This window comes from Balearica regulorum, chromosome 3 (genome assembly GCF_011004875.1).
Source record: "Balearica regulorum gibbericeps isolate bBalReg1 chromosome 3, bBalReg1.pri, whole genome shotgun sequence".
NCBI lineage: Eukaryota > Metazoa > Chordata > Aves > Gruiformes > Gruidae > Balearica > Balearica regulorum.
In genome coordinates this window covers 88,050,826-88,073,243 of record NC_046186.1, presented here as the reverse complement: position 1 = coordinate 88,073,243, position 22,418 = coordinate 88,050,826, and the positions used below count along the sequence as shown (strand labels likewise).

The following is a 22,418-nucleotide window of genomic DNA, read 5'->3' as shown; positions in this document are numbered from 1 at the left end:
TGTACTATGGGCAGACTTTTTGCTACTTTACTTGGATCAGTATCAGAGCTGCATAATTAACTACCCATGAGTTATTTAGAAAAGTTTCCACAGGCTTTTTACAGCATTTTTCTCTCCCACACCAGGGTTCTTATACAATTGAAAAAAAGTTTCTTAAAAACACAAAATTAAAACATTCAGAAATTTTGTTTCACTTTGCTTTTGGCCTTGGCTTCTTGATGTGCTGTGAAAAATAGGTCTTCATCATTTGCCATTAAAGATCCCGTGGGACTTTTTGCTGGGATCATTAGCTCTGATGTCCTGGACAGTTTCCAACATGGGTAATTGCATTCTGCTCCTGTCTCTGTCAATTCTCCCTGAAGTTCCAGTTGGATTTGGTTTTCTTGTTCACATCTGTCCTAAGCTGCTGTGTCTGTTTATACCATGCTGCTTACATAATACCTCTTCTCTATTCTGGAGGTGTTATATTTGCTAATAGTGAAGCAAATCATGTCTTCCTCTCTTTTCATAATACCTTTTGCAATGTGCATCAGGTAGATTAAGATGAATGACATGATATCTTGAAAAATTACATTTGAAGGAAGAAGCTTCTTTAGTTTCAAAGGAATATTATGTAAGAAATGCAATGGTATGTTTATGATTTATTTTTATTTTTTTTTTAAACTTGAGTTTCCCAGTCATGTAAAAGTGTGCTGCTTTTCTGGAAGACACAGTCCTCATAGATATGATATGTTTCTATACCAGAGATGTCCATACATTGCGAAGAGCACACATGTCTGGATTTCTAATGTGCCCATTCATTCAGGCTTGCAAGATCACCCTCAAATATCCACACTGTTAAGATGCACGTGGGTAGCTCTATAGGTAGCTATAAAAAGGCAAATCCTTTAGTTAAATAAGCTTTGTGCCAGGTATGGAGGGTCATATCTCAGTATTCTTAGAACTAGCTGGTTTGAACTCTGTGAGGAGCTGAAATTGATTGCTCTAGGAGAGCATGTGTCTCCTTCCCTAACCCTAGTAGGGACAGACCACTCTTAAGATTCCTTTGGAGTCATTGCTTGCTCAGCACGTTGCAGAGTCACAACAGGCATGGCTTGTAGATGGCATTTCAGCAGCAATGACTGACCATTGGAATGGGAGCTGATCTTGGAAAGTGTTACTTTATGCTGAAATGGAAACAATATACAATAGATAATATAGATGCTTCTTGAACTCTGTATGTAGCATGAAGAGGGGTACGTTTGCCAGAATATGGTGTATTGGTAAGATTGCATCATTCAGCTAAGCAAGGTGGCTCTCAAGAAAGTCTAAACAGAACCAAAGAGTTTGCAAATAAGGAAACCCATACCAGACTGGAAGCAAATTATAGCTGGTTCCACTGGAAGACTCCTGGCTGGTAGCTAACCATGGGTACTGGCCATTTTAGTAAGCTAGCATTTAGTGTTCTGCCAGTAGTTCATAAGAGATTATTAAAACATCTCACTTGTGTGGTGTGTGTGAAATGGAAATTTCATGATAGCGAATTTACAGCCTACAAAATAGCCAGTACCTTCAAGCAGAGGGATGGGGGGTGGCATAGAGCACAGAAGCCCAAGTATTGTACACACTAGACAGCTGTTTAGCCAAACTCAGTGACATCTGCTTTAATTGCATTCTCTTTTTAAGTGAGTGACTAGGAGTTAGCTTTAAAGAGAAACACAGATCTTGAATTGTCCTTCCAGGAGGCCAACAAACTTGGTATGGGGAAGAACCTTTCTTGGCAAAAGGCATTTCCATTCCTGTTAAGGATGGATGTTTAAAATAAAATAACAATTCACCATTATGCAGAGATAAAATTGATTCACAGTGCATAATAATCCTATTTGCCTTTTGTCACAGACTGATGCTTGAATCTGTTTACCTTCACATTCTCCATTTCGGCTCTATTCATTTTGTGCTAACTGGCAGGAAAAAAAAAGTGAAGCAGGTAACCAGGCACTGAACTTAGGACAGCTGACGTTCACTTTCCATGTTATCAGTGACCTGATGCATGCATGATCAGTTCATTAGAAAATAAGGCAGTATCTGTCTTTCTGCTTCAGGGTTCCTATCCATAAAGCATGAATAGTGGTGCTTTAGTATTTAATAAAGTGATATTTGCTTAATATTCTTCCATATCCATTCCATTTACCAGCTGGTGTGCACAAAACTACCTTTGTCTCTAAAATACTTTCCCTTTGATCTGCCAGCATAAAGTGTTTCTGACACATCTATGGAGAATACAGTATAAAAATATGCACTGCTGCAAGGAGGAAGGTACTGCTGCATAAATTTTCAAGCACACTTTGAATATTACAAACCCAGATGCCTAATTTTCATATATAATGTCTTACATCTGCTTACACATCTGCTTTATCTATTGGCTTTTGATCTTTGACTCACCATTGTATTCATATCATTTAGCAGTAGCAACCTGATAAACTCTTCTGTCTGTTGATAGGTAGCTGTCACAAAAAATGACGTCTGCCCTCTGTCAAAATTGCCCTCTGTTAAGATTAATTCTGGGACTGGAAATGTCTTGACTGTATGGCTGCCATTGGACATTTTCAAAATGTTGATGAAAGGTTCTGTTTATGACATGGTATATTTTTTTTTTCCTTTCCCCTTAAGATATTGAACAGTTAAGTGAAGAAATGAAAGATGGCCTCAGGCACCTTGCACAGACGTTGCAACTGTATTTGAAAACGGAGATCCAGGATGCGTCTCGCTTGCCACCTGCAATTGACTTTTTTCAGATCTTCGCAAAAGTAAGTGTTAAAATGTGATTGCTTGACAACTCATAAATTATCCTTTCCTTGTGTTCCTGATTTATTTTTGAGTGGGAGTTCAGTAGATACATCCAGAATGTGATATATGACAACGTGAAAGCAAACTATTTATTTTTTCTATTCAGTCAGGTTTTAAGCAGAAGTATAGCTTGTATATAATTGTAACACTTCAAAATTAAAGCAGCAGCCAGAGGATATATTTTCTTTTCTCTTTTTAAATTGTCATGTTAAAGCTCTTGGGGAAAAATGTTGCATTAAAACCCAAACAAGTTCAAAAACAATTGAGTCAATCAACCTAAGTAATTTTTCCACAGTGATAAAGAGCATATAGCATCATTCTTCAACCTAGGCTTTTTCTGCAAAGTGCAATATTTTATATTTGCAGATATACTCCCATCCTGTTTTGCCATTTTAGTGGTATGTGCTAATGGATGTTCCCGACAGTACTGTATCCTACAAACTGCTTTCTCAGGGGCTGTGTGGATCATCTGTTCTAAAGGGCTACTTAAAATTCTAATTTCCACAATATGTAAAATGTTTGTTATATTACTAACTAAATATTGCTGGCTTTTGCTGTACATATTTTATAGTTTTCAATTCAGAAAGCTTCATTTGAACAATGAGAATACTCATAATTTTAACTCGATTTAAATTCTAATTGATTCTAATTTCTAATTGATTTATAATTGATAAATTATAGCATAAGGTTTATCTTAACTCATGCATGTTTTAGTTGTTTTAATGAATGTTTTTCTTATGAAGTTAAAGTCTTACATGTTTTTCTTCTGATGTAAATAAAAGGAAGAGCCTCTTAAAATAAAAATGCAATATATGATTTTTTAATTTTTTTTAATCTGTTTGCACAATTGTGGAATCTCTTTTGCAATGGACAGGAGTAGGAGTAATATAATCAACTGTGTGGTTTTTCTGGATTTTTTTATTGGTGATTAGACTGCTGTGATGTAAAGTTGTAATTTTCCCTGAAAAAGCATGCAGGCTGAAATACACCCAGTTAAGGAGACTCATACATAACAACCTTATGCACTACCTAGTCTCCACTCAAACTGTTTTACTGACTTGTGTTGGCATGCTGGTTTGGCCTGAACTTTGTCAGATGCATTTCAAATGAAATATGCATGCTGTGTTATCTGGCTTAGAGAGTTTGTCCAGCTGAAGATAAAGCTGAGTATCAGAAGATGATCACTGCCTAACCAGTTTGAACTGAGTTGCAGCTTGTAAGAAATCTTTACAAATGTTGTTGCCTTCTATATAATAATAAACTTAAGATGGAGGCTGGCCGTGGTGGCTTTACAGGACCAGTGTGATGATTGCTCAATATATTGGAGCACTGGTGAAGAAAATAAGGAAGCTTTTACATTTTTTTTTTATGTGCACACATGCACAAGCATCTGCACATATGCGCACCTCCTCTTCCTTCCCATGTTTGTTACCAAGGAGATGCAAGTGGGCATCAAGGGCAGAGTGAAAGTCAAGACTTCCCAGCTCCACATCCTCTTAACCGGAGAACTAGAAACGCTCCTGTTAATGACAACATTTGTCTCGCTATAGCTTTACTGTCACAATGATATTTTTAACTCAACATATTCCTTATGTTGACTGTGAACTTTTCCCTACCCTAGTCAATGTACCGCATTTTTAAGTTGTTGTTTTGCTTTTTTTTTTTTTTCTTCTGGAAATTCAGAGGCTTTCAGACTAGCAAAGTAGATCTCATTTCCTTCTTTTGCTCATGTTATTGAGTCCGTGTGATAGTCTGGCCTAGGAAAATGGTGGCAAATGACATAGACCTGTCCTGGGTACAGATGCTTTGTATCACTAATGATAAAAAGAATTGACAGAAGGGACAGAAGAATCTGACTGAACAGGTGAGCTGGTTGGGAGAAAGGAGCCATTGACTAAATATACCCATATGCTTTACATGTGAGTAAAATTGGTATCTCATTTGGAGTTCTGTCAAGCACTATGCTTTTTGGAAAGTTCTATTGTCACTCTCCAGTTTTCCACATGATAGTTTATAGCCCTCCCAATTTGATTGTCAGATGAGTGTCTTATGAAGTATGTCAATATATTAAAATACCATTTTAATATGCCCCCATCCCTAGTGAGATAGCAGCATGCATTTTCTGCCACTCCCATAGAATGTTTTTGGAAGATAAGCTGAATGTCAATGGAAAAAATACTGGCTTTTTTTTTGTCCTTAAGCTGAATAGGGGTGCTTATTCGCAGCAGGTAAAATTTAAGGCTTTGGAACTGTAAAGACTGATAAAAGACTTATGTGGTCTTTTCTCTGTAGTGTAACTCTAAAAAAGACCAGCTGTGATGACTTCTCTGTGTGGTCATAGAATAAAGAAATACTACCAATACATGACTTCAAGATGTAATCTTGTTTTCCCAATCTCTTCCAGCATTCCTTTCAAGTTCAGTAGGTGCTTATTCTAACATTGAACTTTTTTGGATCAGTTCTTTCATTGCATGCCACAAAAAAATCCAGTCAAAGGTCATTTTTTATTCTGTTTGATGCTGGATCCTCAAGAAGGAAAATAAGCAGACAGCCAGACAAAAGAGAAAAATGGTCCTGCAGTGAGATGACTAAATTCCAGATAGTTCTTGGAAAATCTCCAACCTGATTTAGGTCAAAAGAGCTTCTCGGAAGCTCTTTTAAACAGTCCTCCTCTGCTGGCCACTGCTCTTGTCTTTGTGAAAATTAATTATCGTTTTAGTCTCTGCCCATTGAGCGTCACGAGCAAGTGAGTCCCCTTCAGTGCAAACTTGTGGAAACTTCCCATCGAAAAGCAAAGAAAGTTTTGCACATCTTCTTTCCGTGGGAACAGAATCCCACCCCAATATATTTTTAGTTTGCATAAGCCCTGTGGAAAATATCAGCTGTACTGGATGGGGAGGTGTTTCAGAAGGGTAATGTACCTTACTTTTTGACAGTGTTGCCCTGTCCTCACTAAACAATTTGCTTCTGTATCAACTGTCCTTTGAGCTAGAGTTGGATTTTTTCATTCTTGTTATCTGATCACTCTTTGGAAGCTCCAGTTTAGTTAACATGCCATTTATCAAGGTTGTGACTGTTTTTATATTCTGATCCTCAGTATTAAACAGAATTATCTGCAGTTAATTACGTGATAAGGCTTTAACTCCACTGAGACATTTTCTAATGTCAAGATAAATTTTTGACACCATGGTTTTATGGTTTAATGATGTTTCCATAACCTTGAGATAAAATCAGTCCTTGCTTTTTATTCTTCAGCTTTTACTTATATGTGTGAGGAGATGGCCTGGAATTCTGAGAGACATTTAATGGATGCAGAATAAAGAATTAAATTTTTTTGTAGTTTTTATAGTAGTTCTTATAGTTCTTTTCATAATAGCAGACAGAATCACGTAAACTAATTAAGACATTGAATGAAATCTGTACCTGCCATGTTGGCTGTAAAACTGTGAGTAATTCCACTGACTGGAATCAGGCATAAGACGACTCTTTTTTTAGACCAAATACAGACTTGGTGTCTTGCACAGAATTGCAACTACTCATACTATGTCAGAACTGACTTTCTGAGCATTTTGACGTTGTCTGAAAACTTTCTTTTTTTGCAATTAATATGAAAAATCAGAAATTCTGATGTTAGATAAAATGGTAACCATTTAAAAGATTTAATTTCAGATACATTCATTAAAATACTAAGATATATGCAACTTCTGTCATAAACAGTAAGGTAAAATCCAGTGACAGTTAATGAACTGTAACATGGAAGACTTCTAGAGCAGTTTAGTAATCTTAAAACAGAATTTTGTTGGAAAAGAAAGGGTTTCTAAAGGATGTTTTGATGAAACTGTTGATAACAAACTTTTGGGAAAAAGATGCTGGATTGAAGAGTCTTGGGAACCCCATAGAGCAGAGATGATACTTTATTCCTGAAAAAGTAATCTCCCTAATTTTTATGTTGTGCAAAATTTCACTTTCTGGACAGTATCTTAACTGCACCCCCCTCAACTGTGGGGTGATAGGGATTAGAGAGGAAATTTTTAGCTTTATGAAAGTTTTGATCTTTCCTATAGTTACAATCTTGTCACCTTTTCTTATGAGCAGATTCTGCTTTGAAAGTAGATATGCTCCTTTCCTTCAGTTCACTAGAGAGGTCAGACACCTGTATAAGTGTGAGCTGAATATGCCTCTTTATGCAGGTGGTGTGCTGCCCACCACCCTCTTCTCAGGTGTTGTCCTGCTCTTTCCTTTTCAGGTCAGTTTAGAATTGACACAGATCAATGACAGAGTGAAAACAGGCCTAGGTGAGCACAGAGCTATAAGTCTAGGATAAGGTGAAAAAGTAAGTCAGTATCCATATACATTGGAAACTAATGTGCATCTTTTATATGTAAGATTAATTTTTTTTCTACTATTTTTTTTTTGGTGAGGTTTGTGAAGTTGAAATTAAAGTGAAGAAGAGATACAAGTTTGATGCTGTGTGCTAGCCTCTGTGTATTCACAGACAGCTTTAACTGAAAGACTGGTTGTGCGTTTAGCCTGTTGGTGTAATTGATTTTATTTTTAACTTAGGAAGTAAGGAGGCTACTGTAAAGTGCAGAGGTACATCCCTCAAGAGACAAAGTGCCCTGGTCTCTTTAAAATCCTTTGTTTATTCCTCCTATCAAAGTTTAAATATATTGTACTTGTTCTTCTAACTTTTCAGTACTTACTTTTTACTCCACTCAATGCTTTGAAAGAGTTTCTTTTTGACATAAAGGGTATTAGTACCAATTAAAAAAAACCTTGCTAAAGGGGTTTTGGTATGAATCTGCATAGGCAGAAGTAAAGTGGGATTTAAACAGTGTCACTTGGCCTTTGTAAAGTGTGAATACTAAATTATGGTAATCTATTTGGGTATCTTTGTAAGTGCAAGTTGAAGGAAATTGTCTCACTTAATGATATGACTGGAAAGAGTATGTTTGATCTTCACACTGCTCTGTCAGATCTTAGGCATCAGGTAGCATATATTTTCTGAGAAGACCTTTGAAGACAAGATACATCTGCCTGGTCAAGATATTCTTTAGCAGCACTTTCTGTAGGTTACTCTTACTTAGGATTCACTAGTTAATGTAGTAATCCATGTTAGTGGGGAAATGAAAGTGATTTGTATCAAGAAAGTCAAAAGAAATATTGGGATAAAGTTAAGAATAAAGTTATGATCAAGTTAAGAGCTGTTAAAGGCATACAGGTGAAAATTGCTTTCTGATGGCAGATTTGCTAATCTAATTAACTGTGGATACACTTGTTCAGTTTCCCTGTGATTAGGAAGCCATGAAGTTTTTTCTGGAGATGACAAAAGCAAGTGCGTATTTATCCATCAATACTCTTTGTGTAATTCAAACCTAATATATATTGCTACCCTGTCTCATGCAAACTTGTGTGTTTATGGTAAATTGATGACCAGGCTAGTACTGACAGATTTATTTTTAGTCATGGCCCAGGAACCTATTGTGCAAAAACATTTTCATTTTGATATTCTTTTTTCTTATAATTTCCAAAGTCTTGTGATTTCCAGAAATCATTATACCTGAAACAACAGTGGTTAAGCCTAGTGCTCAACACAAAATTGTGTTTATGTCAGTCTTCTTGACTCTTTTATTTTAGAGTTGGAGGGGTGTATGTTCCTGTTCATCAAACTGTACCAGAACCTTTTTCTCTGACTATTGCCATTTTAAAGTCTATTCTTTTGAGGAAGGGAGGGGGAAAAAAGTCAGGAGGTATCCCTTGTTCTCCCATCAATTCTGCTACTCTTGAAAGAGTAGGAGTAAGTAGAAAATCTGAAGTTGGCCCTCTTGTTTTTCATTTGTCTCTGCCTATGATTTCAGCATGTTTATTAAATGGTAATAATGCTTTTCACTTGCATAGTGCTTCCGGTAAGGCTTAAGAAGGACTTGAAGCAGATTTAGCAATGATTCTTTATAGTTTTCTTGAGTAGCAGACTAATATTATTTCTAAGGAAGAAAATTAAGGCTATTAGGGAACCATCGAATAGCTGTCTTTGCCCTATAGACCTCTTATGAAATCAGAACTAAATCACATCTCTCCTACTGCACAGTGTAGCAGTCACACTCTGCTGCTTGTTTCTACAATGTAGCCAAGAGTAAGTGTAAAAACAACTGGAATAGGAACAGTTGTGAATAAGAGTCTTAGGTTATATCTTTTTAATTTTGCAGAAATAGTTCTATACTGCTGCTAAGTTTCTCACTATGGTTAACTAGGTGTTCTTTCTTAAAGTCAGGATCGCAGACTAAGTGGCAAACACTGTGCATCAGTTTTGGAGGCAATAGTGTAAATAGAAATTAAAGAAAAAATAGAAAAAACTTTAATAAAATGGGAAGAAATATTGCAGCAGTACTCTAGAATGAGGGTGATAAACAGTCTGAGAAGACTCCTCTCTCTCTTCTTCACCAAATGAAAGTTGTATCTTTACAGGAAGTGATTTCTGTCTAATGTGCTTTTTCAGATTTAGTTATTTCCTGCTATTTCCCCATTGAATTATAATTTGGGGAGATAATTTTCCATAGTAATTATCTTAATTTTTAATCACAATAGTTACCTTCAAGCCAATAACGTATTTTACTACACCATGAAACAAGGTTTTAACCATCCTATCAGATTTTAGATTAGAGCAACGTGGTTATATATAAAATATAAGCTTTTGCTAAAAAGCTTGGTGCAGTGAAAGTAAGACCGTAACACTACAATACTTCAAACTAAGCTTATGGTATAATTGGGTCCCCTCGTTTAGTTGTTGTGTGCACTATCTGTTTTACAAACTGCCTATAGTATAACAAACACCAGGTGTAGAAAACGGTGTAGAAGAGTTCTAAAATGAGGAATAGTTGGGTAGAATTTGTAATAATTTGGTTGTGTGTGGTAGGAAAGAAAGCTTTGTTCTTGGAGGGAGGAGAGGTAGAACAAGAAAGATTTTATTTTATTTTATTTTATTTATTTTTTTTTAGGAGGCTAATTCAGCCCTGATTTGAAAATCATAAGCTTCTACAAAAGTTACTGCCTTGAGTGGGCCCAAGGTGGGGCAGGGAGGAATGTATATGTGCTTTTTGTTCAATTGATGTTTTTTCTGTCATGCTAAGTTGGAAGTAGTAAGAAGACAAAAAAGAGTCTGGAGGAAAAAATGGCAGGGTAGTGTATGCTATTTTGCAATTCTCACTTTTTTTTTTTTGTTTTAATAATTTTTTCCCTCCCTCTGGTTTGGGTCTAGAGCTATGATAGTACTGTGCAGGACTGAAAAGGATCCAGGTGGCCAGGGACTTAATTACCATTACTTTGTCTAATGCCGCTCAGACCATATCCACAAAACATAGTGCTTAAAAAGCTAATGGTCTCTGATACGTGATATACATCAGTCTCCTTTCTGGCACCCTTAAAGAAGTGAACAGGAAACATCGTGATAAAAAGCTTTAGTGGTTGTGGCAATTGGAGTACACGCACAAAAATATGTGGGGTGAGGCACCTTCTATGTTTAGGAAAAGCCAGCATGAAACAAGGTCATGGAGATGTTTAGTAAAGATCTGAGTAATAAATGAAAAACACTTACATCCTCTATCAGCAATTTTAAAAGCCTCTAATTAGGGAGGATAAGCCTGATAACTGCTTGTAATGCTGTTGGCAGCAAACTGTTCTATCCTTGTCTTTAGGATGACCTGCAGTGGGGTTGCTTAAAGCATTTTTGCTTGTTTGTTTTGGCTGTGAGCAGAGCTAGAATTCTGTGTGGCAGGATTATTAATCAGCTCTGAGACTTGTTTAACATGTTTAATAGATGAAAAGGCTAAAAATTGTTTTCCTTCCAGAATGGCGTTGGAGTAGATTGATAGTCTGTTGAAAAATACCATGCTCTTTGAATATAGGATGGGGAACCATGTATTTGTGGTGTTACTGTTGACTTGCTGTTATCTCAGCTGCTTCAGAGCCTCTCTGAAAATAAGGGTAACTTCTTCTAAAGTATCCTATAGAGCTAAATAGCTGTTACAGTCTAAGTATCAACAGAAGGTGAGACAACTTCTGTCACATGTAGGCATTTCAATGGGTGTCAATTAAATGATACCTACCTACATGAAACTTAGTCCTTAAAAGTGTGTTCTCTCGCTATTCCCCAGAATATGATTATATGTACTTTTGTTTTACTAACACAGTAGTTATGATGTTAAAATTTTTTTGGGGGTATCCTGTTTCATTAAAACTACTCCTAAGTTTGTTGTAGAAATAAGATGGTGAAAAAAATAGTCATAGTGGGTCAGGATCACAGTCTAATTGATCCACTATCCTGTATTTTAGTATGGATGAGCACTAGTCACAAAGTGGTTGTAGCACTGATATGCTGTGAGCTGGCTTGAAATCACTTGGCTTGTACCGTAGCAACGTGAAGCTGACAAAGTCAAATTTAGACAGTTTCTTAGCACGGCAGTAGGTATAGCTATTCTGTAATAGTGGCTGGCAGCAGGTACTGGGGGGCAAGGTGCAAGAACTCTGCAATCGATAGGCATGATGATTTGTTATTGCTTTCTAGCTTCCATCTCCCTACGCACCTGCCCTGGAAGTTCCCATGCTGTCCTCAGGTCATCAGATTTTGATTGACTGGCAGAGTCAGATCCAGGAATATTTCCTTTAGGAGCTCATCTAATTTGAATTAGTGATTTAAATTTTTTTCCTCTCTACCCACCCCTTTCCTCTTGATTGTGTAAATATTGACTAAATTTTTCAAACCTGTAACCATCAATTAATTGTATTTCTTCTTACAGATCATTTGAAACTTCCTGTGCCAGCTGTGAGCTTTTTGAAATTTTAAATATGCGTGCTCAGATGTGTCCTTTATGTCATAGATACTGCAGATGATGGATTTGAACATACCTACCTTCTGAATTTAAAGTAATTGTGGATGGTTACTAAAGCTTTAATAATTGCTTTTGGAAATTTGGGGGTATTTTTCTAGTTTAAAATAGAAAAACTGCAGGCTTAAAACTCCCTTCCACTTCCCCTTCCACAAGAACGTTTTTCAATCTGTCAGCGAACCTTGTGCTTTGCCTGTACTCAAAAGTATAAAATTCATCTTCTTTCTTCTTCCATTACCATCAAGGCCAAGGTTTCACTCACCTTTCAGAGGCAACTGGATCGGACACCCACTCATTTCTATGGATCACAAGATCACTGAAGTCAGAGCTGTCTACAATAATCATGTAAACACACGGGATGTGGTTATGTGTTGCTACTAGTATAGGTAGAAATGGTGAAGCGTCAGCCTACTGGTTTGTCAATGTTCATTCAGTGTTGTGGGTGAAAAATACTTCACCTATTTGGGCCTTTAGCCTGGGAAGATAGTAAAGAAGGGAGGGAAGTGCACAAATTGTTTGCTGTCTGTAACATCAATTTCCTCTGCTATGCAGAAATTATATAGACTAAGTAATGCTGACATGTTTCTCATTCTGTAGTCATTTCAGCTTTACTGAATAAGCTTGTACTCAAATTAAAAAATCTGTATTTAAAACAGCAACTTGCACTGTGTGCATTTGTGCTGTCTAATCTTTTGAAGAGTCATGTTTGCTTTCATACTTTACAGAATAAGATAAATAATGGAATATTATGGAATAATAAAATTCCATAAACTGATAGTGAGAAACTCTTCTAACAGCATAGAATCACCTATTTTGCTTTTAAAGTTCCAACTTTTTTATGTTTTTATGTTTAGCTTTTTTACCGTGAGACAATATCCATCATCCTAGTGATATTTTAAACGGCATGAATCTGAAATAAGTATCCCTCTAAATAAGAGATTTCACTTCCCTAGATTTTGTAATTAATGCTGCATGTGTTGACTGTATTTTCTTGTGTCTTAAAAAGTGAAGCATGTCTGTTATTTTATTAAAAAGTTATATATTGGCTGAAGAAGCAGCTTGTCTTGAGAATATTATGATAGCGTTGAAATTTTTGTAGTGGATTTGTACCGATGACAGATATAAGTCCAACAGCATTTGCTGTCTTAGTTATACAAGATCATTATGTTTCTCATTTCATAGCATTTTTTTCCATTAAACTAACTTTTTAGACAGATCAGACAATCAGCTAGTAATTTTTGATGTAAGTTCCAGTTCATTTGACTGAAAAGCCACAATTCTGAAAACAAGCTCCAGTGGTAAAGCTTAGTGTGCAGCACATCCCCTGTTTACCCCCATTCTGTCACTTTGTCAGCAAAGATACTCAGGACCAAAATTTGTACCGTTACCTGGATGATGCAACTAGGCTGACTCCATGGGAGCATCTCCTCACTGATGGCAGGAATGACAGAGAAGAATTCAACTTGTTCTCTTAATATCCTTATACCTGTTAGTTAAAACAGGAATACGTGTATTTAACCATCTCCCGTAGAAAGATTATACTTCAGATGAGGTAGCAGCGGCTGTTGAGAATTACAGGAAGATTTGTACCATCATCTTCAGCATGCATGAACCACAAGGTATAAAAAATAGATGCAATTTGAGGTAATTGTGTTAACTGTGATTTTTGAAAAGCTTTTTTTCCTGGTTAACTCTAACTTTACACAGTTCTCTAAAAGGCTTCTTGACTTAATGAAGATGTTAATAGATATGCTTCCTATCTTTTATTTATTTAACTGTCCTTGTAATATCTTGTTGTAGCACAAAATTAGAGAATATAAGAACCCGGAAACAAAAAGTACTCTGTAACAGCAGGATCTTGGACAACATTAATGGTTCTTCTTTGCAATACCTGCATCTTCTTGGAAGGAGCTGAATTTAGGTAGATTTGCTCATGTCACACAATAGTCTTTTCTGCTGCAGGTGGTATCAGTAGATAATGAATCATAGTGCATGTTTTTGTGTCAGAAAGACAGAAGCAAATCTGTATGTGGGTATGAGATCAGAGAGATAATATATCTCCATAACCATACAAATTGTGTAAATACAGAGAAACTCTGCTAACCAAACAGAGATATGTCTGGTAGCTTGTGTGTTCTGGAAGAGGCTGGGATCCATTAGTACGGCTCTGCTGGGAGGGTGAATCGCAAGAGTTGGGAGTGTCCAGAGCTGTGAACAGTGTGTTTTCAGCCAGGGATTTTTGACCATGAGGCAGCCTACTGTTTGGGAGAAGAGTAAGCATACGCACATCTGCTTTCCAAGCATGTTGCTGCCAGGTATTTTTCTGTGAAAGTCTTTATCTGCTAATCAAGTAATTGCACTGCAAACAACAAAATTAATGTAAATTATGCTGGCAAACCTGCCCATGATAAAAACAAACCAACTAACCCAGTTTAGTAGGTCTACAGTTGTATGATTTCTAGTAACTCTTTTTACTACTATCTAAATGTTGTAGATTCACAAGAAATTAAATCTACAAATTCAATTTTCTGGTCACTCCATTTCTAGATGAGAGGGATGAGGGAAATGTGTGGTCTCATGAGAAAGGCACAGAAAGAGAAAAACAAGCCCAGTTATTAGAGGAGAACATGAGGTTTTCCAGTTAACTTTGTGACAACATTTGAGCACCATTGTTTGCTGTCAGAGCATCTCTTGATTGTTTGAGATGAGAATACAGATATTTGTAGAAACTTAAATGAATGTGCCTGAGTGTGAGAAATGGAGCTGATGAGGGAAGAATGGGTTGGTGGGTTTCCTACTCATTTGTGTAGTTCATGACATTTTGTATTAGTTATTTTACTAGTGTTAATCTGTATATAAAAGGGGAAGTGGGAAGTTGTGAATATGTCACAATATGCTTTTAATCACTCTGTCTTGCTGATACACCTTTGATTGGAGTTTTATTGTCAGTGTGCAGTCGGAGTGGGATTTCCCTGGACTACATTTTTGCATTACTGGGGTGGAGGGGAGAGATGGAGCATAGGCAGAGATAAGATGAAGCTTGTTGCACCAAGCTTGTTGGATCAAGCAAGCATATAATAACAGTAATTTGTATTTTTTTAGTGCCTTCCTCTGAACTGTTTAACTCCACAACTCTCACAGTCAGCTTTCCAAAGTGGAAAGGTAGGAGTGTGTCACATTCTCTCTTTCTGTTGCAATTGATATTTAGTTCACCTAGGATTAGGTGGGGAATGCTCAATTGTCTGATGACAATTCTGTAATTAGTATTGCTAGTGATTAGGAATCTCCTTGGATCTCATTTAATGATTTATTTTCATGTAGTAATATGAAATAAGGTGTGTAGCTGCAATTTGGCAAGTTTTCTCCTGATGTCTAATCTTTTCATTGGGTATTTGTCATGCCTCTCCCACTACTCCAGTGGGGAGATGCTAATTACCTTGGATCTTTACTGCAGAAAAAAAGAAAAACTCTTTTACACCACTAAAACTTTGTCCATCCACCTTAACCTGTCATTACAATGCTAACAAAAGTACTTATCGCTCAGTAAATGAGAAGCCCTGAGTATATGAATACTTTTGCCACTCTTTAGAATCAAAGTTGCACAAAGCATTTGGAGGACGTTCAAGAGGGCGGGCAGGTGGCTGTTCTAGCTCGTGCAAGCAAATGACATTGATTAAATTCATGTAATGATAAATAGTGGAATTGAGAATAATGAAGCACAATGGCTTTGATTTATTGTTCCAAGTAAAGCTGAGTTCTCAGAAAAAGAGACAGTAAAAGATCTAACTATGAGATCGTACAAAGTTCATTTGGTCTTTTTAAAAACTGTAACTAGCTTTGTTTAAATAGCCAACTTTGCTCTTCTCCCAGTAACACTGATTTTATAACTAAGTCTCAGTGGAAAGAAAACCAATATATTTTTATTTCCAAAATGCCTGAAAGATTGTTAAAGCTCAGAGATAATTTTAAAAAGTGATGTTTATCTACCATTCTGGCCAAGATTGCAGATTGGCTTGCAATTCCAGCTGACTTACTTTCTCTGAATTTTGAGAGGTAGGGGTGATTTCTGCAAGTTCTGCTTTTGCCTATGCATTCAAAAATTTTACTGTAGGAAGATTGGGCTTGGCAGACTGGATTATATCTGTACAGGCTTTTTCCTCCTCAGGACTGAGCGTAGCCTTTTCTTGACAAAAGGCAAGCAACAGGGGCCACTGCCAATGGTAATGCACTACGTGCATCTTCAGGAGGTCTCCAAACCCCCCAAAATAGGGTTCAGAATCTGATGTCCCTGAGGTAGACCCTCAAGTCTCGTGTGCCAGGACATGCTGTTCTGCTGTCTGCTCCATGCTTCACCACTGAGGTGCATACATTTACTGCGTTTACAGTGGAATATTCATCTTCTCATGCCCTTTGTGCTAGATACAGATACTGTTAGGGAGTTCACTGACGCCTCCTGCGTGGGGTCCTGGAGGGGGTGCTGCTGGAGGGGTGTCCTGTGGGAGGCACAACTTCCAGCTGCATCCCGGCTCCTGGGACCTTGCCCTGCTCTGTGGTCCCATGTGCCAAGGCACGAGCCTGTCCCGGGACTGTGTGCCCAGGCATTTATGTGCTGTTTGACTTGGGTATCTGTTCCCACCATGTGGCCTTATGTTGAACTTTGTGTGTTGAGATTCTATTAACTTGAGATTTAGTCATCAGGAGTCCCATCATTGATTTCATGGGATCGGGGACAAGATCTGAATGTACTCATTGCTGCTTAGGAACAAATGGGGAACTAAACTGGAATTTTTCCAACCCTGATCTGTTGTCAGAAGCTGCCTGCCTCCTCTCCCATGTTATTCTGTCTTGGTAAGTCAGTCTATCTCCCCATATCTACCTTAGCTCTTCTGTGGTCTGGGAAATATTATATTTGAATTACATTTAGCACAATGTGAGTATACTCAGCATGAGACGTACACCGTGGAATAATTGTTAACACTAGCAGTGTTGTTCATACTGCTTTGCTATAGGTTAGGATGAATTAATTAGCACTGCTATTGTTATAGTGTTACTAATTAATCTTAGACTGTAGTCTTATGCTATAAAAAGCTTTCAATAATCACTGTTTTACATGTGTAACTGGAATGTGGTGTTATACAAAAGAAAGGTAAGTGAAATTGCTTGGGGTTTTCACCTTTAGCCTTAATGATGTAGGATGTATTTTCTAGGTAAAAATGAAACAGGAATCTTATAGATCACACAAGACTTCTGTACGTGTCGGTTATACAGAAGAGTACATGTGAACCTGTGAACTTTGAATCTTTAAGAGAAGACCTTTATAAGTGTCATGAAGCTAGATCTTATGCCAGCACATTCTGAAATCACTTTGAAAATATTATTGACATGTTCATTGCAAGTTAAGGCACTTGGCATCTTACAGAAGTGCTAGTGTACTTCGGAAGTTAGGATGAAAATGACTTTTAAAAGTATCTCCCATGAAAACACTCTTGCTTTCTGATGCTTCCATGTGGCTGTGACTTCTGCTCTTTTTTCTTTTTATTTTCTTTTTTTTCAAATATGTGAGGGAACTTGTAATTAAAATATAGAAAGTTGCACTGGAAAACCAATTACTTTCAGAATGCCACTGGATTTCCTAGTTATGGGTATATTTTTATTTGTAGAAAAGTAAGATGTACTTGGAAATGCAGAAAGCTGCTCTGATACTCTCTTGAGACATCTGTCCTTGATTAGCTGTTTGAATCAGTGATGTTATGTGTTTGTGTCTTGTTGCCAAGGAAGCTAGCATTGATAGCTTCTTTTGAGAAAGAAAAAGCAGCAGAAGAAAATGTGCTCATTTACTGCTTCATTCTGAGGTTGAAACATTGCCCAAATTAACTCTTACGCATTTCATTTTTTGAGTGCTTTGTGGTTCTGTGACTGAATAATTCGGAAAAGCATAAAAAAAAGTTGAGCTATGGTTCACCCATGTGTAACTATCATGTGGTATAAAAGACACCCTGTAGCAGAATTTGGTTATGCAGTTATTTGTATTAATGGACTTTACCCATGAAAAAATATTTCAGATGTATTTCTAGTAGTTAGTAAGTTAAAAGAAGCAGTTACCTTTTATGTCCTCTGATGTGAGATGAACTTCTTGCCTGATATCTTGTTTTTTAAGTCTCAACAGTTGTTACCAACAGCCTACCTGTCTAAGCTAAATAGCTTTTGGATCACATCAAAATACTCAAATTAAATTCTTTTAATAAATGAGTGTTTTTTGGGATTTCTAGAACTTTTTGAATATAAGGATCTGGCACTGCCTAAGCTGAAAAGACTGTTGGAATTAAATAGAAAAAGTATTTGTTTTTTACTTATTTCCTGGCAAATGGAAAGTTGAAATTTTAATAGGTCAATGGCAGTGAAATAAATAATTAAGCTTTTTAAAGTAATTTTATAATTTTCCAGCGGTTCTGTCTTATACACATATAGAGTCAAGGCTAGGATGACGATACTGATATTCTTTGAGTGGTGGGTTTATTACAGAAGAATTTCAAAGGCCTTTAAACAGATGTGTGTGTTTCATCTGAAACACGCCATCTTCTTCACAGAACAGAAAGAGAGCCATTGCGATACTTGAAACTTCATAAACAGCTTTAGTATCTCTGCTCTTATGGAAAAGATCTGGTGCTCTCCCTGGACCTGAATGACTTTCTCTTGGTTCTGGCGGAAAGCAGCCTGGTAACACCACACTTACAGAAATGTGTCCTGTGGGAATGGCTGGCTGGCTGCTGGAAAGCATCATTGCAAGCAGAACAGATCTATAGGCAGGAGTATCTCCTAGGGGCTAGGAAGGATTGAAAAGAGCGGAAGACGCAATCCAAAGATTATTTGAGCAAGGTTAAAAAAGGGGACTTTTTATATGGTTCAAAATACAATAAAGAAGACATGTCACTACAGCGTTTATTTTCACTTCTTGCAGTGTTACTGGACTACTAGAAAATCCATCATATAAATAATATTAGCATTATTTGTAACTGCTTTCTACTCTTTGGGTAAATGCTACGCTGTGTGTGTCAAGAAACCAGTACATTGAGATAAAGCAAGATATAAAAAATTATCAATTTATCTTTACCATGGTTTGGTGTCAAGTAACTGCTTTTGGGAAGACAATGTTTCGCAGCTAAGTCCAGACGGGGCACGATGCAGAATTTTTCAGCAAAATCCCTCATGAATTTTATGGCTGCAATGGAGTTATTTCTGCCCTTTAAAACGTATGTTGTCACAGAAGTGACATAAGACTTAATGGGTCTCTTTTATCATTTAAAATGTATCATTGACTTTCAGTGGAAGCTGAGCTAGAAAACAGAAAATGTTGATCATGTGTGACATGATCTACGATTGAATTGTTCATGTTTTGATTCTTTTTGGCATTCAGTATTTCTCTGAATTTTGTTTGGTTTAGCGTTAGAAAACACAGTGAAGAATAATCTTAATACAAAATTAGTATAATTGGTTTTTCTGTGTAGGCGAGGCTTTGTCAGGAAAACTAGTTGTGACTACTGGGTAATTACAGGGTTGCGATTGCCCTTGGAAATCCGGATGCATGACTTAAAATCTGGCGGGCTTTTTGGCTTTCTTTAAAGGGATGCTATTTTTGATAGCGACTTTTCCTTTTTTCACTAAACACAAACCGTTTTGATAGATGAGTTTTCAAGCTCATCTGTCTTTGTTAAAAAGGGACAACATCAACTTCTTGCAGGCCAGTTTGGATTGTTTGGAATAACATGACTGGTATTTAAATGCTGCCTCCAGAAACTGCTTTGTTAAGGGAGGCCCTATTTGTTCCTGTGCTGTTACTAAACAATTTGAAAGGGGTAAGACTAGTTCACATCAAAGCTCTGCTGTCTCTAATGGCCTGTTAATATCATATAAATTAAGCTGAAATCGGTCAGTATATTGTGATCTAATCACGTTAATGCAACGATTTTCTTTTTTAAAAAAATACTGTTATTTAAAAGATTGGTGTTTCCTGAGCCTTGAACTTGAAGAAATAAACTCTCGTATGTTTGACTCCAAACCTTTTTTTCTACTTCAATTATGAAATTGCTAACTGTTCTTAAGGTGAGAGTAGAAAACCAAGAAACCATTTGACACACTTGGGGAAAAGGAGCAAGAAAGGTAGAACTCAGGGGTAGGTGGCCTTTTCCTATTCTCCAATTATCTTCAGGTAAAGAGATATCATATTAATGAGAAAAGGGCTGGAGTTCTAGTCACAGTTGCATTTTATCTAGCATTTCCAGTAAATGTTAAAACCATTGTGATAAGATCCAAAGCTCAAAGTCCTTTATAAAAAGGAGTAAAATTTTGCACTTAGTTCAGTGTTTTGAATGTGGAAATCTTCCCTGGCTTGGTTACTATACCAAACAAGAGATTTATAAGATTCTGAAATGCTATAGAACATTTTTAATTATTTTTGCTCACAAATATTTTGGATTGCATGGTACAGAATAAATCTAATAAAAACTGAATCTCTTGTTTCTGTGTTCCTATAACAGTGGAATTGTTATATCTGTGGTAATTTACATTGATTAAAACTATGGAAGAAAAAAACCATTGATAATATAAAGATACCACCTCTGGCTTGCAATGTCCTTGAGAAGCAAATCAGTGAAGCCTTGGAGAGCATATAAACAAAGTTTCACCCAAAGTAGCACTTGTCTTCTTCATGTATTCTTCCCATGACTCCTGCTGCTGGCCACTTTTGGAGACAGACTAAAAGGCTTGATGGACTTTGAGTCTGCACAGGTAGAGATGTGGGCTGTTTTGACGGTGTCTCAGGCTGCTGAGCAGCTCCTGTTGGGTGAAGGGTAGCTCTGCTGTCCAGCTGCGAGTTCAGGGTAAGGGCACAGGCACCTGAGCAAGTTTCCAGGTGTGGGCCAGGTGGTGGCCATGCTCTGTGGCTAACTAGGAGCACTCTCTGAAGAGTATTAGGCAGCTGTGTTTCACCTGACCTTTGGAGTGGGGAGGAATTACATGCTGCTGTGTGGTTGAGCTATGCTGAAGTATGGCAACTCATTTGCATGCCTGAACTCTGATCTTCTCTTTCCCTGCAGTGGAAAAAATAGACAAGAAAAGGGAAAGAGAGGGGAGTATAAGAGGATAAGTAAAGGTTTTCATTTGCTGATTTTTCATTTATTTATTTTTGGTCCATGTGCATGGGATCCAAGATGCTGGGTAGCTACAGACAAGTTATGGGCTGGCATATCTGCCCTGACAGCTGTTACCTTGCACTGTGGAGTATTTTCCCTCATCAGAGGTACCATCTGGCTGGCCTGATCTGATATCTCTTCTTCATCAGTCTTCTGTAAGTTGGGTGGAGCTGGGGAGCCATTTTATCCTGCATTTCTAATGCTGTGTTGTGGTTGTACTGTTAGTTGTATGTAAGAAGTTGGAAGATCGAAAGGTAAGGCCTGAAGGAGGAAGATAACGTCAGATTTTTCATGGCTTAGACTGGTGTGACTGCTGATCTGATTTGAAAAAGTCACTGTCATTTTTAAGATGAATACAGCCTTTGACTCAAGAAATTCCTAAGGCAAAGGTTGGTGGGTGATGGGATGGATATATCAGTGGAAAGACCCCTCTATATTTGTGCTGTTACTACACCTTTTCACAAAGAATCTGGTGTGAGCCAGTCAGAAATGTGATACTGTGCTGCACATCGACCTTTGTCTTGATTTTATCTTGATTTGAAATCAGAATTGAGTCCTAAGTCATGTTACAAAAATGCGTACAAGTAAAGTAGACAATAGTTTGCCTTATTCTCAATGTCAGGGTTATTCACAAATCTTTTTATTTTAAAAGATTGTTTCTGTATAAGATTCCTGAAGTTGCATTTTATTATTATGCTGGAAAAAGGTGAACAGCACTCCAATGGCACCGAATTTAGGGGGAAAATTAACTTAAGGTGAGAATTCTGATATACCTACTTGTATTGGAAATCACGTTCATAAGAATAAGTATTAAAATTCCCTGACAGTGTGAAATTAAATTTTATGCATTTCAAATGCTTTAAAAATCTTTGAAATAGGTCACATTATGATACGGGATGGATATTTAATGGAGGGAATGGAATTATAGCGATCACTAAATTTTTATCCTTATAACATGCACTGGTCATTGTTGTACACTAATATGCTCCCTCCATACCATGTGAAAAATCTGTAACTGATATAAATTCAGATAGCTTTGCTGATTTTGGTGGATAGCTGTCATAATTTGCATTAGGAACTGCAGTTGTACACTTTTTCCCCCAGAAACAAAGTATAATGGTCGCTAGCAAAGGGGCAGCTGATTAATAACATGTGGATTTTATGGTCAATGCGTGGAAATGATCTGCATTTGATTTTTATGTGGGAAAGTGAAAAAATAAATTAATTCTGTTGTTTTGCTGGAATCATGTACATGCCTGCTATAGTAAGCTGGTTTCTGGATGAAAATACAGAGCCGTTGGCTAAAATATTAGCAGTTATTCTTATATTTATAAACAAAGGAATATTACATACAAAGAGTCAGATTTTTTTTTATTGTATGTGATCTTATAAAGCTAATACATGTTGGTTTGTGTTTTGGTTGTTTTTTGGTTTTTTTTTTTTAATGCCCCACTACATTTTTATCACCATAACCTGACAACTTAGATTTAACAGGGCAAAATGGTGTCAGGAATATTAATGC

The 22,418-nt window shown here is 37.0% G+C and overlaps 1 protein-coding gene across 3 annotated transcripts in view; it reads left to right on the top strand.

Moving 5' to 3' along the window:
• The window catches only part of SMYD3 (SET and MYND domain containing 3), a 432,592-nt gene that overhangs the window by 60,246 nt on the left and 349,928 nt on the right, over positions 1 to 22,418 (top strand). For all 3 annotated transcript variants that reach the window (XM_075748835.1, XM_075748837.1, XM_075748836.1), the window contains exon 5: positions 2,650 to 2,786. In XM_075748835.1, coding sequence (XP_075604950.1) covers positions 2,650 to 2,786 — 137 coding nt within the window. The remainder of the gene's footprint in view (positions 1 to 2,649; positions 2,787 to 22,418) is intronic.